The sequence below is a fragment of the Carcharodon carcharias genome, chromosome 8, assembly GCF_017639515.1.
Source record: "Carcharodon carcharias isolate sCarCar2 chromosome 8, sCarCar2.pri, whole genome shotgun sequence".
NCBI lineage: Eukaryota > Metazoa > Chordata > Chondrichthyes > Lamniformes > Lamnidae > Carcharodon > Carcharodon carcharias.
Genome location: NC_054474.1, coordinates 153642974 through 153657904, shown reverse-complemented (window position 1 = coordinate 153657904; position 14931 = coordinate 153642974). Strand labels below are relative to the sequence as shown.

At 41.8% G+C, this 14931-nt stretch overlaps 1 protein-coding gene across 2 annotated transcripts in view; it reads left to right on the top strand.

Moving 5' to 3' along the window:
* The window catches only part of gpsm1b (G protein signaling modulator 1b), a 248555-nt gene that overhangs the window by 122905 nt on the left and 110719 nt on the right, over window positions 1–14931 (top strand). For both annotated transcript variants that reach the window (XM_041194228.1, XM_041194230.1), the window contains exons 8-9: window positions 859–1014; window positions 9214–9322. In XM_041194228.1, the coding sequence (XP_041050162.1) occupies window positions 859–1014; window positions 9214–9322 (265 nt within the window). The remainder of the gene's footprint in view (window positions 1–858; window positions 1015–9213; window positions 9323–14931) is intronic.

Here is a 14931-nt window from a genome sequence, read left to right as displayed (position 1 = left end):
AATGTTTATAGCAGGATTTGTCTGCTATGTCTGCCCAAATTTTTTGAAACGTTTGGAGCAGAGGGAATGATTACGTAGTGGTAATGTCACTGGACCAGTAATCTAGAGGCCTAGGCGAATGTTCTGGGGGCATGGGTTTGAATCCCACTTCGGCAGCTGGTGGAATTTAAATTCAATTCATAAATGTGACCTATAAAGCTAGTCTCAGCATTGATGACCATGACAACTCTCATTGATTATTGTAAAAAATACATCTGGTTCACTCATGTCCTTTTAAGGAAGGAAATCTGCCGTCCTTACCTGGTCTGGTCTACATGTGATTCCAGACCCTCACAATGCATTTGACAGCCCTCTGAAATGACCTAGCAAGCCACTCAGTTCAAGGGCAAGTAGGGATGGGTAATAAATGCTGGCTTTGCCAGTGACACCCACATCCCATAAAAGTATAAAGAAAAAAAACTGATTAAGACTGCTTTAACACAAAAGCAAATTACTGCAGATACTGGAAATCTGAAATGAAGACAGAAAATACTTGGCAAGTCAGGCAAATCTGTGGAGAGAGAAATAGAGTTAATGTTTCAGGTCAATGGCTAATAAAGTGAGTTTGGAAATTTTGAGTTTAGAAACTAATTTCAAATAAATAAATAGATAACTAAGGCTGGTTTTGCTTGCCTTTTTAAAAATTCTTTCATGGGATATAGGCAACGCTGGCAAGGGCAGTATTTGTTGCCCATCCCTAATTGCCTTTGAGAAAGTAGTGGTGAGCCGGTGCTTTGAACTGCAGTCCATCTTGATGTGTCCTGATCAGGGATCATCTGCATCACTTTGGCAGCTGAAACTTTTCTTCTATTTCCACAGAAAAACACTTCAGATATCCAGGCAGCTAAAGGACCAAGCGGTTGAAGCTCAAGCTTGTTACAGCCTTGGTAACACTTACACGCTGCTGCAGGACTACGAAAAAGCTATTGACTACCACCTCAAACATCTATCCATTGCCCAGGAACTCAATGACAGGTAGAGACTTTGAGAAGCTTTTTGGGTCGATTGTTTTATTTCATTTAATATTGTTATTTTTTGCCAAGCTTTTTTTTGTCTATGTGCTCTGTGGAAATATTATTTCAGTGAGTGGTTAACTTGTGGAACAGGCTACCTTGGGATATGGTGGAAGCAGTTAAAATTGATTTATTCAAATGCAAATTAGATAGCCTTATTTCAGAAAATAACCTTTAGGGATACGGTATCAGAGTAATTTGATATATGCCATTTGGAGAGCTTGGGAGGAACAGCTGACTTTGGATCCAAAGCTCTCCACCACTGGAGTTCTCCTCACTTCATGTAAAGATCAGCGGTAGGATAATTAATAGAGAGGTTGATTACAATGATTAGTCAACAACTCTATCATTGTATTATACGACGTTTGGATGGGAGAAGGTGAACTGGATGGACATTATTCCTTGTTAACCCAGTAATTCCTCTGATGTTCCTGCTCCTCTGATGGCTCAGTATTTAAATGCACATTACAGTATGTGGGGAATAGAGTAACGCAGGCCATGGAGGCCACGAGTTTAATTCTCGGTCTGTACCCTGTTAGCTACTGTCAGCTGGAGTGCCAGTGGGACGGTACGATTGTCGTACTGGAATGGAACATGGATGCTGGGTCAATTGAAATTTTCAAGTTGAGAGAAATAAGATTCTTGTTCTGTAAAGATGTCACGGAATATGGAGCAAAGGCGGTTAAAAAAAGATTTGAGGTAGAGATCAGCCATGATTTAACTGAATGGCAGAACCCGTTTTGAATGGCTGAATGGCCTCCACCTGTTCCTTTGTTCCTGAAATTAATGTTCGATGAGCTGGACACAGTGTCCAGATGGCCAAAAAGCATCTGTCCCACCAGGTCCTGTTTTCTCAACTCTCAAATTGTCAACGTTCCAGAGGAAGGCGAAGAAAATGCTTTGAAGCTCTCCTTGAAGCATGGCAGCATTGACCTTAATGACTGGGAGGAACTTGCTACCCATGGTTCAAAATGGCAACAACTTGTCCATCAAGCTGCATCACAATTTGAGTCCCAACATCTTAATGATGAGGCAGAGCGGTGGCAGAGATGGAAGCAGATCCTGCTGTCTGAATCGCACTACCTTGTGGGACATCCACGTGCCCAAAGATCTGTGGGTCGCCATTCAGTCATATGAAGACCCATGGCAGAAGCTCGTGACCCTGAGTATGCATCATCCTTGAGCCAAGGGGTAGCCAATGATGATGTGTCCAGGGTTCCCATGCTTTGTTCCCATGAACTTTGAACTTTTCCATTTTAAAAATCACGACCAACTTTAATGTTTGCGTTCAGCCGCTTCCACATAAATTTCCATTGAAGCACAAGGATTCCAATCAGAACACTTAGTACATAACAACAATGAATTTGCTCAGAAAGAAACAAAAAGGAAAAACATAATGAACTTCAACTACGGCGCGTTTTGTACATTATCTGTCATTCATAAACTGAATGCTACTTTTTGAATAAGATTTCCTTTCTTTCTGAATTGCAATGAAGTTACAATACAAACCTATATGGACACATTATTGGTATGGGGTGCAGATAACTCATTTCAGGTTCGTGGTACTAATAAGGGATAGATAAATTGAAGAAGTTAAAATTTTTTTAAAAAATGGGTTTATATTATAGTACTTGAAACCCTGAGCATAGGATCCTTGAGACTTGTGGTAATGAATTTTGCAGATAACCCCAACACTTTTTTTCAGGCCTTCCCTTATCCAATAGTTTCTTCATTCTAAGCCAGCGTGAAGATAAATGTTTCCACTATCGTGCTGGTGTCGCACATCACACCAACATGCAATACATACTATTCGTTTCCAAGTGCTGGCTGTTTACAGAAGGAAGATTTTTGTAATTTAACTTAAATATTTTTTATAGTTTGAGTACTGGTAACTTCTTGGGATGTAGCACGCACAGGTCAATGAATTTTATTCTGTGAAGGTGCAGCAATTTTCCAACTCAAAAGTCCATTATTCCATCGGATTGGAATAAATTAGTTGTCAGGTATGATTAGATTTTATTGTTTAAAAAAAAAATTGTATTGCTCATTTGCAGTTCAAAGCAGCTTAAAATTCATCTTACAACCAAAAGTCACGATGAACTGTCTCTGCCATTTTGAAGCTAAGGCAGCTGTGTATTCCTAAATAGTTACAAACTGCCTGATCCCTTTTATTAATCATTACCGAGGGCTCTTAGGTCTGTGTTTTTTTTTAAATTGCGCACACATACGGGGCTCAATTTTCTGAAATAAATCAAATGGCAAGTGACAGCAGAGTTTGAAAATTAGGCCTGTGCCTCGCCTGTTCCTTTGGCTTCAGTTAAGAAGAACAGGCTTCACTTGATGGTTAACGGAAGAATCACCCTGTCAGACAAAGTGAGTATAAAAGTTCAGAGTCTGCACTCAATTTTTTCCGTTTCGTTTTGGAGCACTGTTGAAACTTTTCTGCAACATTTAAGAAGCTTGATCCCTCAAAGCAAACCCTTTGCCATTCTTGCAACTCGCCCATCTGGCCCTTGGGCTTGATTTTTGCTCCGAGCCACAAGTTGCTTGGTAATATAATTCAGCTAAGGCTCATCCATTACTTGATTTTTTTTAAAAAAAAAAATTGGGCAGCCTGGTTCAAAATTCGCAGCATCAATTTTATAGATGTTGGCGGGTCTGTTACTGGGATGCAAAAAATTGAAGAGCAGAAGACGTTCTGGACATCCGACCAGAAAACCAGTGAGAGTTCAGCATGATGCAACCAAAATCGCATTTTAACTTCATCTCTCTAACTCACCTCACCACAGCTGGTTCTGATTGGTTTTGGTATCTTGTCAACAGGCAACTCAATAAGATTTGAATCAACCCAGTGAATTAAACTAAACCAAGTGCCAAACAGACCCACGAGCAGTGTGGTGGGGTGTTTTGGTGGCAGGGTGGGGGAGGGTAATGGATGGATGGGCTGGGGGAGAGGCTTTATCGTAATCAAATTTTAATTTTTTGCACATTGCATCTACTTGACAACATTTCACTTTGTGTCTGTTGTGGTACTCCACATTCTGTAGGGAGCCCTGAAGGCTTTGGCCTCCAGCACGGTGACCTATGTCTTTTTTAAATTCATTCATAGGAAGTGGGCATCGCTGGCTTGGCCAGCATTTGTTGCCCATCCCTAATTGCCCCTGAGAAGGTGGCAGTGAGCTGCTTTCTTGAACTGCTGCAGTCAGTGTGGTGTAGGTACACCCACAGTGTTGTTAGGGCGGGAATCCCAGGATTTTGACCCAGCAACAATGAAAGGATGGCGATATAGTTCCATATCAGGATGATGAGTAGCTTGGAGGGGAACTTGCAGTTGGTGGTGTTCCCATGTCATGTGTCTGCTCTTCTTCTTCTAGATTGTAGCGGTTATGGTTATGGATGTTGCTGTCTAAGGAGCCTTGGTGAGTTGCTGCAGTGCATCTTGTAGGTGGTACGCACCACTGTCCCTCCATCGATCGTGGAGGGAGTGAATGTTTGCAGATGGAGTGCCAATCAAGCAGGCTGCTTTGTCTTGGATGGTGTCAAGCTTCTTGAGTGTTGTTGGAGCTGCACTCATCCAGGCAAGTGGAGAGCATTCCAGTACACTTCTGACTTGTGCCCTGTAGATGGTGGGTGGGCTTTGGGGAGTCAGGAGGTGAGTTACTCGTCGCAAGATTCCTAGCCTCTGACCTGCTCTTGTAGCTACAGTATTTATATGGCTGGTCCAGTTCAGTTTTTGGTCAATGGTAACCCCCAGGAGGTTATAGAGGATTTCAGCAATGGTAATGCTATTGAATGTCAAGGGATGATAGTTAGATTCTCTTTTGTTGGAGATAGTCATTGCCTGGCACTTGTGTGGTGCGAATGTTACTTGCTGCTTGTCAGCCCAAACCTGGATATTGTCCAGGTCTTGCTGCATTTGACGTGGACTGCTTCAGTATCTGAGGAGTTGTGAATGGTGCTGAACATTGTGCATCAGTGAACATCCCCACTTCTGGCCTTATGATGGAGGGAAGGTCATTGATGAAGCAGCTGAAGATGGTTGGGCCTAGGACACTACCCTGAGGAACTTCTGCAGTGATGTCCTGGAACTGAGGTGATTGACCTACAACAACCACAACCACCTTCTTGAGTGTTGTTGGTATGCTAGGTATGACTCCAACCAGCAGAGAGTTTTCCTCTGATTCCCATTGACTCCAGTTTTGCTGGGTCCTCTTGATGTCACACTTGGTAAAATGCTGCCAATGTCAAGGGCAGTCTAGCCGAACTATAACTAAAAGCTCTCTTGGAAGTGTGAAGCCAGTATCAAAAGCTCTGCCACCCTATGATCAGATATATTTGTGAAAATGTGACTAATTTGAATTATTTTGATTGTGTGGGCCAGGCCCTGAAACATTGACATAAAATAGTGGTGTTTGAAATTGAAACAGAGATGGGAACCTATAGGGTGAGCAAATTCTGTTATATATTAAAGGAGTGACATATATTTATTACTAGGATAGGACTTTGAAAAGTGTTCAACGGTGTTTGAACAGCACCTCAGCATCTCCTCTTCTTCAAGTATCAATGAGTGTGTTGGGAAGGCCCGTCTTCCTGTATTCAAAATTTCAGTGTGTTTGCCACCTTCAGCCTATCCAAACTAGGTTTGTTAAGGACAACGGAATCAGTGGGGCTAATCCTGTGGGATTGGATGCAAGCATATTGAATTGCTTATCATCAATAAATGTATTAAGGGGTGACAAGCATGGCAAAAAAGTTCACTTGAAAATTCAGTGCCCTTCTTGTTGACAGGAAAGCTGCATGATTAACAAGGCTGACTAATAAGTCATTACCGATTAGTAATTTTCTGTTATGGGATAATCACTAGCCGCAGAGAAGGTTGCTTACAGCTGATACAGCTGCCATTCGTCAAACTGACAGTCCGTTGCACCAAGCATTTTACCGGTTATCTCGCAAAGAGACTTGACCAACAGCACTTAACAGTGTCTTTTGTGATTTCAGTTGTACTATGGTTAGCGATCTATCAAGGGAGTTGCTTTTTTTTCATTCATTCATGTATTACAATCCCAGCTGATGTTACTCCTGGACAGGGTAGATCCTAAAGTGAAACCTGGCTTGGTGGATCCTAACTTTTATTATTTTTTAGAAACTGTGGAACTGATGAACTTTTAACACACACAATAAAACATTTATTAAACAAAAAAAATGAACGATGTTACACCAGGCAAAAAGATTGGAAAGATCGCAACACAAACACAAGAAAATGATTCAAATGTTTACAATTCCTTCACCCCAACCACATCTTTACACACACATACAAATTTGGAAAGATAAAACAATTTGCCTTATCTGTCTTATACTCTAATATTCAGGGTAAGTATACAGTACATGTGAACCAAATGGTGAACTGTGGACAAACACGTCACACTCCAAAGTAAATGACAGATGTGACCAAAGCAGCTTCTAAGGATTTCTCAACTTCCCACCCAGACACTATTAACTGTGAGCCAAGTGGTCTCACTGAAACCCTGACTCTCTCTCAAGGGTTTCCAATCTCCACATTTGAAGAACTCGCCTTAGAATTCTCTCCCAAATGTCACTCCCACCTGGACAGCTTCAACAAGGATCCACATCCAGGGCTTCCATCTCGCCTTCTGAGATTCCTTTCCTTTGGATCTCTGCATACACTCGAGCTTCACCATCCAAGCACACTTTCAGATCTTTGGCTGTGCCAGGCAGAACACCACTGCTCTACAGGGTACCTTTGCCTGTATGGCTCACAGCACCGAGTCATCACTATGTGTGGCCCTTTCCCGGCCAACACATGCGGCAAAGTCCCAAGGCCCAATGGGAACTGTAGTTCCCAAACTCCTGATCTCTGACATTGTTACACTTGGGACATGGATGTTGCCTGTAAGGCTAACATTTATTGCCCATCCCTAATTGCCCTTGAGAAGGTGGTGGTGAGCTGCCTTCTTGAACCACTGCAGTCCATGTGGTGTAGGTACACCCACTGTGCTGTTAAGAAGGGAGTTCCAAGATTTTGACCCAGCGACAGTGAAGGAACGGCAATATATTTCTAAATCAGGCTGGTCGTAACTAGGGGGAAACTGCAGGTTGTAGTGGTCCCATTCACCTGCTGCCCTTGTTTTACTAGGCTGTCCAAGAAGTATTAGTGAGTTTCAGTTGTTCATTGTGAACATGGTACACACTGCAGTCACAGGCTGCTGGTTTTGAAGGAGGTGAGCACTTTGTTAGATGGGATGCCAATCGAGTAGGCTGCTTTGTCCTGGATGCTGTCAAGCTGCTTGAGTGCTATGGGTGTTGTGCTTCATTTATACAGAGCATTGGTGAGACCGCACCTCGAATACTGTGTGCAGTTTTGATCTCCTTATTTAAGGAAGGATGTAAATGCATTGGAGGCAGTTCAAGGAGATTTATTAGATTGATACCTGGAATGAGTGGGTTGGCTTATGAAGAAAGGTTGGACAGACTGGGCTTGTTTCCACTGGAGTTTAGAAAAGTGAGGGGTGATGTTATTGAAGTAAACAAGATCCTGAATGGCCTTGGACAAGGTGGATGTTGAAAGGATGTTTCCCCTTGTGGGTGAGTCCAGAACTAGGGGTCACTGTTTTAAAACTAGCGGTCGCCCTTTTAGGACAGAGATGAGGAGAAAATTTTTCTCTGAGGGTTGTGCGACTTTGGAATTCACTGTCTCAGATGGTGGTGGAGGCAAGGTCATTGAATATTTTTAAGGCAGAGGTAGATAGATTCTTGTTAGGCAAGGGAATCAAAGGTTTTCGGGGTTAGATGGGAATGTGGAAATCAGAACACAAGATGATCAGCCATGAAGTTATTGAATGGTGGAACAGGCTTGAGGGGCCAAATGGTCTACTCCTGTTCCTATTTCTTTTGTTCTGAGTGTCGTTGGAGCTGTACTCATCCAGGCAAGTGGAAAGTATTCCATCACACTCCTGACTTAAGTCTTGTTGGTGGTGGAAAGGCTTTGGGAAGACTATCTTTACCAACACAATAACACATCAGTTGGCTTTTGCTATTTGGTGCTGGTGAAACAATGTTAATGTAAGAAAATGTAGAATCAAAATAGGATTTTCTGGTCATTGATTTCTTGCAAGGAACAAGTTCATATAGAGTCCACTCTGGCATGGACTGTACCCAATTTACAATGTCTCTTGAAGAACGAATTGTAAAATACCCATCTTTGGATCAAATAAAACTGCAAAGCACATAACGTAACTTAGCATTGAACATCTTTTGTTAACAAGATCCAAGCTGATTGGTGAAGTTGAAACCAAGACCTTTTTTTTTTATAGAGTTTATTGACTTTGTTCTGTCTCTATTTATACTCTGAGTACGAATAAAAATAAACAAATGGACAAATTGACTAATTGACAGCCCCATTCCCTATTTATAAACATTTTTGCCCAGTTTCAAACTGCAGACTTTCCCTGTGTTAGATGAACATGTTAACCATTACAATACTGAAACAGTGTTCCCCCATTTATACTCTTTGGATTAACGAGGGTAGCTCCCCTATTTATACGTGCTGCAAGTACTTAATTAAACAATGCCCTTGAGACAATTCACCTGTGTATCCTAACAATATAATTAACATACCATTAACATCTTTTACCAGCAGTCTACCTTGACTTGACATTTCCAAGGCCCTGACACTACCTGTCCCATTTAACTTTTGATGTGGATCCAGACGTACATATCCTTGAAACTTTCACTCCTGTTCTGAACCCAACATTCAGCTGCTGTCCTGTAAACCATCTCCTTGCAATGGAGCATATTAGGGCACTGGTTATAAAAACAGCCCTGTGTTCTCATTTAGACAATTAACCCAATCAAATTAACAAATAGCTTTCTTTGTGCAGAAAAAGCCAGGGGTACTGTCAAGATCAATTGTGAAAAACTTTGTTGCAGAAAGTTCTGACTAAAAAACGAGTTCTAAAGCTAATACTGTAGAATTGTTTTTCAACATCAGAGAAAACCAGGGTGGGATAACTGAACTGTTTTCAATGTGATTGGTGCACTGGCAGGAGAACATGAGACTTATTTAATCCCATCTCGGACTGCACATTGGGGTCCGTTATCGTGAAACTGGAGAATAAGATGTCATTTTTGGTTGTTTGGGCAGGGTTGGCGAAGGGAGAGCCTGCTGGAGTCTGGGAAATGCGTACGTGTCACTTGGAAGCCATGAACAAGGACTGCACTTTGCTTTACGACATCTAGAAATCTCCAGAGAGGTAAGAAAGCTTCAGAGCTGCTTGGTAGAATCGTACAGCACAGGAGGAGGTCAGTATTCCCATTGTCACTGTGTCGGCTCTTTGAGAGTCATATTGCTGTGCCCTTTCCCCATAGCCATGCAAACTTTTCTCTTTCAAGCATTCCCTTCCGAAAGTAATTCTTGAATCTGCTACTATGCTTTTTCAGGCAGTGCATTCCAGATCTCAATTCCAAATGTAAAAAAATAAGTTCTCAATCTTGCCTCTGGTTCTTTTGCCGATTATCTTAAATCTGTGTCCTCTGGTTACCAGCCCTTCTGCCAATGGAGACAGTTTCTCCTTATTTAGTCTTATCAAAGTCCCTTTTATAATTTTGAACATTCTCATAAAACTGGAATAAAAAGCTAGTCTCAGTTATAGTGATAATTAAACCATTGTAGTAAAAATCCATCTAGTTCACTAATGTCCTTGAGGGAAGAAAATCAGCCATCCTTACCTGGCCAGGTCTACATATGACTACAGATCCACAGCAATGTGGTTGACTGTTAACTATGCTCTGAAATGGCCTAGCAAACTACTCAGTTTTATGAAACCGCTACAAAGTTTATAAAAAGGAATGAAACCAGGTGGAGCACCCTGGATCGACCTAGGCACCAGAAATGACAACCGTAAACCCAGCCCTGTTGACACTGCAAAGTCCTCCTTAGTAACATCTGGGGGCCTGTGCCAAAATTGGGAGAGCTGTCTCACCGACTAGTCAAGCAACAGCTGAACTTAGTCAAACTCACAGAATTATACCTTACAGACTATGTCCCAGACATCGCCATCACCATTCCTGGGTATGTCTTGTCCCACCGGCAAGACAGATCAGCAGAGGTGGCAGCACAGTGGTATACAGTTGGGGGGGGCGGGGGGGGAATTGCCCTGAGAGTCCTCAACATGACTCCGGATGCCATGAGGTCTCATGGCATCAGGTCAACATGGGCAAGGAAACCTGCTGATTACGACGTACCACCCTCCCTCAGCTGATGAATCAGTACACCTCCATCTTAAATGCCAATTGTAGGAAGCATTGAGGATGGCAAGGGCACAGAATGTACTCTGGGTGGGGGACTTCAACATCCATCACCAAGAGTGGCTCAGTAGTACTACTATTGACTGAGCTGGCTGAGTCCTAAAGGATGTAGCTGCTAGACTGAATCTGCGGCAGGTGAAGAGAAAGCCAACAAGAGGAAAAAACCTATTTGACCTTTTCCTCACCAATCTACCTGTCTCAGATGCATCTGCCCTTGACAGTATTGTGTTTTGGCACAGCTGATGGCAAATGCTGAGTTGTTCAAATCCCAGAGGGAAATTTGAGACAACAGCCACAACTATTTTTCAATTTGTCTGTTTCGAGATGCGGGCTTTGAATTCAGTAGTAATAAGACTGCTGAGCCTATAGGTTTTTACAAAAGTAAATTAAACATTTGTTAGCAAGAAAAATGATTTTGAAACACATACATATGTCTACAAATTACGACTATAATAACTTCTAAATCCCCTACTTAATCTGACTCCCAGTTACACTTTCACTAAGGCAACAGTAAGACACAGATTTTAAAAGACAAAGGCAAGGTGACACACAATACCCTGAACCAGTCGAATTCAAAGTGAGTTTTCTTAACTTCAGTTCTTTGAAGAGATCAGCTTGAAACATAGATGCTGAAAGCTTTTTACATTTGTTAGATCGTAAAAATGCCTATCCTTAGACACAGCCTTTACTCCTTTATACATATTTCCTTTGAATGCAAATTCCCATTGTTTTTACTATGTCTTTGAACTTTATCTTTCTAATAACAATATCTCATAATACTAAATTTTACTAGTAATCTTTGGGGAAAAATAAACACACTGTTTCTAAACTTCACCTGGCTAGGTGACACATTTCACCCCCCCTTTGAAAACAATTTAAGTCTGGTTTATTTAAAAATGCACATGTTCCCTTGACATCTATGTTTACCTACTTAACGTTTCAAACCTAGCTCATCTTTGGACGCATCAAAACCTTCAGACCAGCTGCCTTTAATCCAATAAAGTATCACACAGACATAAAGACACAGATATCACTATTTTACGATAAATTCCAATAACATTGAGATCTTGCAGACAATTGGCAGGAGTGACCACCACACAGTCCTTGTGGAGACGAAGTTCCATCTTCTCATCATGCTGTGTGACACTACCACCATTCCAAAAGGAATAGATTTTGAACAGATCTAGCAACTTAAAACTAGGCATCCATGAGGAGCTGTGGGCCATCAGCAGCAGCAGAATTGTATACACCCACAATCTGTAACTCCAGGGTCTGGCATATCCTTGCTTTACCATCAAGCCAGAGGATCAGCCTTGGTTCAATGAAGAGTGCAGGAGGGCATGCCAGGAAGAGCACCAGGCATACCTAAAAATGAGGTGTTACCCTGGTGAAACTACAACACTTGCTAGCCATACAGCAAAAGCAGCATGCACCATGCGATCTTTTATGACCTCCTGACAGGACAGATGAGACCTTTGTTTAATGTTTTTCCCAAAAATTCACCAAGGCTCCTTCGACAGCACCTTACAAACCCACAACCACTACCATCTAGAAGGGCTAGGGCAGCAGATAGACACCTGGTAGCTCCCCTCCAAGTCACTCACCATCCTGACTTGGAAATATATTGCTGTTCCTTCACTGATGCTGGGTCAAAATCCTGGAGCTCCCTTCCTAACAGCATTATGGGTGTACCTACACCACATGGACTGCAGTGGTTCAAGAAGGCAGCTCACCACCACCTTCTCAAGGACAACTGGGATGGGCAATAAATGCTGGCCCAGCCAGCAAAGCTCACATCCCAAGAATGAATAAAAAAGACACCTTTGACAATACAGCACTCGCTGAGTACTGCAGGGATGCAAAAATAAATTACGTGCTCTGTTCCTGAAGCGGATCTTGAACCCAGAAGGTCAGAGGTGGAAATACTGCCAACTGAGCTAAGACGAAGCCAAGATTTTCTTTCCCACTGTACTGAAAAGGCTTTGAATGGATTAACACCAAGGGTTCGGTTCTTTCCAATGTGCTTAAATTGGCACATTGCGTGCAATTATTATGCAATGCACTAATTCAAATGAACCATGTACTGAATAATTCGGAATTTGGATAAAATCAGTGGCTTTAGACAAAGGCAACTCATGACTAAGAATAATTAGCAATTCTACTTGTAAAGCAAAAGATAAATTTTGAGTTCTCAATATCGTGCAGGAGAAATGTAAAATGGATAAATGAAAAAGCCCTTGTCCAACTTGGTGAGCAGAATGAATGTTGTTATTCAGAATGTCCTGAAATAACCTTACTTCAAGCTTCACTTAGCAAGAAAAATGTTGGAAATTCAGTGTTGGAAAACAAAATTTAGCATGATTTCAGTGGGACCTCCTTAATATTAATTAAGACTGCATGATCCACAGTAACCTTAATCGGGACAAGACCCATTTCCAATCCCTTTAGGCTACATAACTACCGCTCCATAGTTAAAGAGCTGTGATCAGTCATGTGGAGAACTGATTACATTCACACCACTTGGTTAGCTTGCAGCTGCCAAGATAAACAAGTTCAGTAGAGCTAACTCAGCATATTCATTCAGGATAAGCAAATGGGTATTAATGTGCACTGATGAAGTGTTTTAATGTAAATGAACTTCAGTGATCATAGCAATAGTCTGGAAAAGAACTGTGCCATCTGCCTGGCCACCCCCAGGTGGGAAGCCAGTATCGTACAAGTTCTTATGGAGTTTGAGGACCATTTAATTCTTCAAAAGACTTGTCTTTTCATGACCTTGGGACATTCCATTGCACTTTACAATCAATGAAGGACTTCCTTGAAATGGAGTCACTGTTGTTAGGAGGCAACATGGCAGCCAATTTGCACACAAGTTTCCCCAAGGAACAATGTGATAATAACTGGATAATATGCTTTCATGATGAAGATGCAGGAAGTTTGCAAAGAATAGTCCATCTGGTGATAGTCCATCTGGTAATAGTTGTAATGAATGTAGCAGTGTAAATAAATAAAAACTTGACAAGTCGAGTTCAGTTCTGCCTTGGCCCTACAGCAAACAACCTGTGGGAACATCAATTAATGTCATTGATTAGTTTTAAAGTTATATAAAATAGCAAGCTGACTTTCATTTTTCTTCCACACTGTTGTTTGTGTGATTTATTCAGGACTAAGGCTTCTAGATCTGCAACCCAGAGCTCACCACAATCAAACTCCAAAAACAAAAGGCCAATACATCTGAATTAGTTCTAGAGCTGGCTGCATAAATCATTTTTTAAATCCATTCATGGAATGTGAACATTGCTAGCTAGGCCAACATTTGTTGCCCATCCCTAATTACCCTTAAGAAGGTGGCAATGAGCTGCCTTCTTGAACTGTTGCAGTCCATGTGGTTTAGGTGCACTCAGTGCTGTAAGGAAGGAAGTACCAGCAAATTGACCCAGTGACCTTGAAGGAATGGTGATTATAGTTCCAAGTCATGCTTGCAGGGGAACTTCCAGTTGGTGATGTTCCTATCCATCTGATGCCTTTGTTCTTCTAGGTGGTAGAGGTCGTGCATTTGGGAGGTGCTTTCGAAGAAGGCTTCACAAATTGCTGCAGTGCATCTCGTAGATGGTACACATTGGTGCCATTCTGTGTCATTGGTGGAGGGAACGAACGTATAAAGTTGGGGTGCTGTTCAAGCAGGCTGCTTTGTCCTGGATGGTGTCAAGCTGCATGACTGTTGTTGGAGCTGCACTCATCCAGGCATGTGAGGAGTATTCCGTCACATTGCTGACTTGTGCCTTGCAGATCATGAAAAATAAATGGAAATACATTTTGGCTTGCTGGCCTTAACTTTACAGTTAATAGATTTTCGCTCCCTGTTCGCACCTTAAGTCCTCTGTCCAGTGAAGAATTGAAGCCAAGACTATTTGATTTCTGTCTTACCAATAACTGTAAAGTGTCATTAAACAAGACCTTGAAACTGCACAAATAACTGTTAAGCACTGGTGCATGAATGTTACATTTTGTCTTGTTAATTTTCAACTTCATTCCTAATTTGGCAGCAAAACATCTTTGGAGAAAGAAACCGCATATAAAGTAACAAGCAGTGCTAAAACATACCCCTGCTTTTGTTGGTTGCCACTAATGTCAAATTTTTAAAAATTCTGCGGGATGTACGTTTAAAATATTTACATTACAAGCATACAATGAATCAAATTTTTTTGGTATTTTTTGTCCACAGCTTTGCTCCTTCCCCAAACGCATTTAACCTTTTTTGGGATTTAATTCCACTGGCACCAAGTTACCTTTGGAAAGCTCACCAAAGCTGCCGTTATCCATGCATGAGTCATGACAGCATGTGTTAGCAACTACCTCCGGGAGCATCCTGCCTTTATCCAAACATTTGCCTTCTTTGGCAGAGGTTGCCAAACATTGATTGGGAGCTGGAACCCTGACCAGTTCTCTCGCTTCCCTAAATCAGGGCCACTGAAATCAGTTTTAGCTTCTCTTATTGTCACCTGGGCTGAGATCAGCCAACTAGGCACACGTCCAGAGTTGAACCTGGGACCTT